At 37.6% G+C, this 4,125-nt stretch overlaps 1 protein-coding gene across 8 annotated transcripts in view; it reads right to left on the reverse strand.

Moving 5' to 3' along the window:
• LOC110451509 (glutamine--fructose-6-phosphate aminotransferase [isomerizing] 2-like) overlaps positions 1-4,125 on the reverse strand; it is a 128,314-nt gene that overhangs the window by 94,305 nt on the left and 29,884 nt on the right. For 7 of the 8 annotated variants that reach the window (XM_021499567.1, XM_021499571.1, XM_021499568.1 and 4 more), the window contains exon 4: positions 3,792-3,917. In XM_021499567.1, coding sequence (XP_021355242.1) covers positions 3,792-3,917 — 126 coding nt within the window. Of the gene's footprint in view, positions 1-3,791; positions 3,918-4,060; positions 4,089-4,125 lie in introns of all 8 variants that reach the window. The other variant, XM_021499572.1, reaches the window with a different exon arrangement.

Genomic DNA, 4,125 nt, shown 5'->3' on the forward strand with positions numbered 1-4,125 from the left:
TATACAGCCTAGACCTGATATATTGGTTTAGATATACAACTATGCAGCCTAGACCAGATATATTGGTTTAGATATACAACTTTACGGCCTAGACCTGATATATTGGTTTATATATACAACTATACAGCCTAGACCTGATATATTGGTTTAGATATACAACTATACAGCCTAGACCTGATATATTGGTTTAGATATACAACTTTACGGCCTAGACCTGATATATTGGTTTATATATACAACTATACGGCCTAGACCTGATATATTGGTTTAGATATACAACTTTACGCCCTAGACCTGATATATTGGTTTAGATAAACAACTTTACACCCTAGACCTGATATATTGGTTTAGATATACAACTATGCAGCCTAGACCAGATATATTGGTTAAGATATACAACTATACAGCCTAGACCTGATATATTGGTTTATATATGTAACTATACAGCCCAGACCTGATATATTGGTTTAGATATACAACTGATATATTTCGTTTTATATGGCCCATAATTGATACATTTGAAGACATATCAGGTTTGCCCTGTTCAGGTTTAAGCTTTGTCGTACCTCAAAAAAAAGCTTTCCACTTAATACTTACAAAGTCTTTAACAGCAAATGTTTTAATGATAAATATAAACCCTGTCTATATCCAGGTAGCAGGTCTGATGTGCAATAAGGCGTAAAGATGACAGAGATATATGACAATCCGGGTCAACAAACAATTCTTTTCCAATAAAATGTATACAAATACTGCTAGCCCTCTACTATTGTACCTCACATCATATCATTCTACTGTGTTAATCTCTATCTTTTAAGTTTTATTATACAAATTACTGCAGGTCGTTGTATATCCTGAAGTTTGATCTATACAGAAACACTGCTCGACTAGTAGTCTTTTATAGCAGTGTCTATCCACATATTTGTTATACAACAATAGTATAATTTCTGACATAATGTAGATCTAACTACAACAACACTGATACTGGTATCTAATATCTGTGCTATTTGTTTCTGCATGTTAGAAGGTCACATACCAGTCTATTGTCTGTAGGTAGTGTATGTTTACTATATGTAACTGGGGCCCGTATAAAACATCTGAAAGTTAAGGAAAATCTCAAGCAATGTACTGTCTATGGGAAATCTTAAGACTTCAGGAAATCTTAAGAGTTCAGATGTTTTATAAAAGTGTGGCCTGGTAATACATACCTAGACACCATTTTGGAATGTTTCTTACATAACTGACAATGAGTATGCATAAATTACCCATTGTTAGAGATTTACTGGAAGGTTTGTCCATGGTCTAAACCTACATCCTTTCTAACCATTTGTATTTTATCAATATCTGTCAAACAAAGTAAATGTCTGCTGTATTAGTAAAAAAAATCTGTACCAGTGCACATCTGTTTATGAAATATTTTGAGGTAAGATTTAATGATTTCAGATCATCCTAGCGTGTTAAGGTGTAACTACTACAATGATTTGTGATGGGGTCTACCCAGATAAGACATGTTAGATGTATACTGTACACTACTACAATGATTTGTGATGGGGTCTACCCAGATAACACATGGTAGATGTATACTGTACACTACTACAATGATTTGTGATGGGGTCTACCCAGATAACACATGGTAGATGTATACTGTACACTACTACAATGATTTGTGATGGGGTCTACCCAGATAACACATGGTAGATGTATACTGTACACTACTACAATGATTTGTGATGGGGTCTACCCAGATAACACATGGTAGATGTATACTGTACACTACTACAATGATTTGTGATGGGGTCTACCCAGATAACACATGGTAGATGTATACTGTACACTACTACAATGATTTGTGATGGGGTCTACCCAGATAACACATGGTAGATGTATACTGTACACTACTACAATGATTTGTGATGGGGTCTACCCAGATAACACATGGTAGATGTATACTGTACACTACTACAATGATTTGTGATGGGGTCTACCCAGATAACACATGGTAGATGTATACTGTACACTACTACAATGATTTGTGATGGGGTCTACCCAGATAACACATGGTAGATGTATACTGTACACTACTACAATGATTTGTGATGGGGTCTACCCAGATAACACATGGTAGATGTATACTGTACACTACTACAATGATTTGTGATGGGGTCTACCCAGATAACACATGGTAGATGTATACTGTACACTACTACAATGATTTGTGATGGGGTCTACCCAGATAACACATGGTAGATGTATACTGTACACTACTACAATGATTTGTGATGGGGTCTACCCAGATAACACATGGTAGATGTATACTGTACACTACTACAATGATTTGTGATGGGGTCTACCCAGATAACACATGGTAGATGTATACTGTACACTACTACAATGATTTGTGATGGGGTCTACCCAGATAACACATGGTAGATGTATACTGTACACTACTACAATGATTTGTGATGGGGTCTACCCAGATAACACATGGTAGATGTATACTGTACACTACTACAATGATTTGTGATGGGGTCTACCCAGATAACACATGGTAGATGTATACTGTACACTACTACAATGATTTGTGATGGGGTCTACCCAGATAACACATGGTAGATGTATACTGTACACTACTACAATGATTTGTGATGGGGTCTACCCAGATAACACATGGTAGATGTATACTGTACACTACTACAATGATTTGTGATGGGGTCTACCCAGATAACACATGGTAGATGTATACTGTACACTACTACAATGATTTGTGATGGGGTCTACCCAGATAACACATGGTAGATGTATACTGTACACTACTACAATGATTTGTGATGGGGTCTACCCAGATAACACATGGTAGATGTATACTGTACACTACTACAATGATTTGTGATGGGGTCTACCCAGATAACACATGGTAGATGTATACTGTACACTACTACAATGATTTGTGATGGGGTCTACCCAGATAACACATGGTAGATGTATACTGTACACTACTACAATGATTTGTGATGGGGTCTACCCAGATAACACATGGTAGATGTATACTGTACACTACTACAATGATTTGTGATGGGGTCTACCCAGATAACACATGGTAGATGTATACTGTACACTACTACAATGATTTGTGATGGGGTCTACCCAGATAACACATGGTAGATGTATACTGTACACTACTACAATGATTTGTGATGGGGTCTACCCAGATAACACATGGTAGATGTATACTGTACACTACTACAATGATTTGTGATGGGGTCTACCCAGATAACACATGGTAGATGTATACTGTACACTACTACAATGATTTGTGATGGGGTCTACCCAGATAACACATGGTAGATGTATACTGTACACTACTACAATGATTTGTGATGGGGTCTACCCAGATAACACATGGTAGATGTATACTGTACACTACTACAATGATTTGTGATGGGGTCTACCCAGATAACACATGGTAGATGTATACTGTACACTACTACAATGATTTGTGATGGGGTCTACCCAGATAACACATGGTAGATGTATACTGTACACTACTACAATGATTTGTGATGGGGTCTACCCAGATAACACATGGTAGATGTATACTGTACACTACTACAATGATTTGTGATGGGGTCTACCCAGATAACACATGGTAGATGTATACTGTACACTACTACAATGATTTGTGATGGGGTCTACCCAGATAACACATGGTAGATGTATACTGTACACTACTACAATGATTTGTGACAGGGTCTACCCAGATAAGACATGGTAGATGTAGGCTGTACACTACTCACCGTTGTCGGTGTTGGACCGCTGAGGGTGACTGTTGACAGCACTTGGCTCTCCGTGAGTGGCCCAGCGGGTGTGAGCAATACCTATGTGGATGTTGTACTTTCTATCAAAGTTCAGGTCCGAACAAGCTGTAACAAAAAACGGAGCATGATGTTATAACACATTTGCCTTACATTCCAATTTCCTAGAAAGTGTAACTCTGTTGCAAGTTAAATGACCTGATGAATTATATCACGAACAGTCATAATCTGACAATGATGTAGTTACTTACTCTCCACCTCCTCCCCGAGTGTCTCAACCTTAATACCCTTCTGTTTCATCATACTTACTCTCCAC

Source organism: Mizuhopecten yessoensis, unplaced genomic scaffold, assembly GCF_002113885.1.
Source record: "Mizuhopecten yessoensis strain PY_sf001 unplaced genomic scaffold, ASM211388v2 scaffold6113, whole genome shotgun sequence".
In the NCBI taxonomy this organism is placed as follows: domain Eukaryota; kingdom Metazoa; phylum Mollusca; class Bivalvia; order Pectinida; family Pectinidae; genus Mizuhopecten; species Mizuhopecten yessoensis.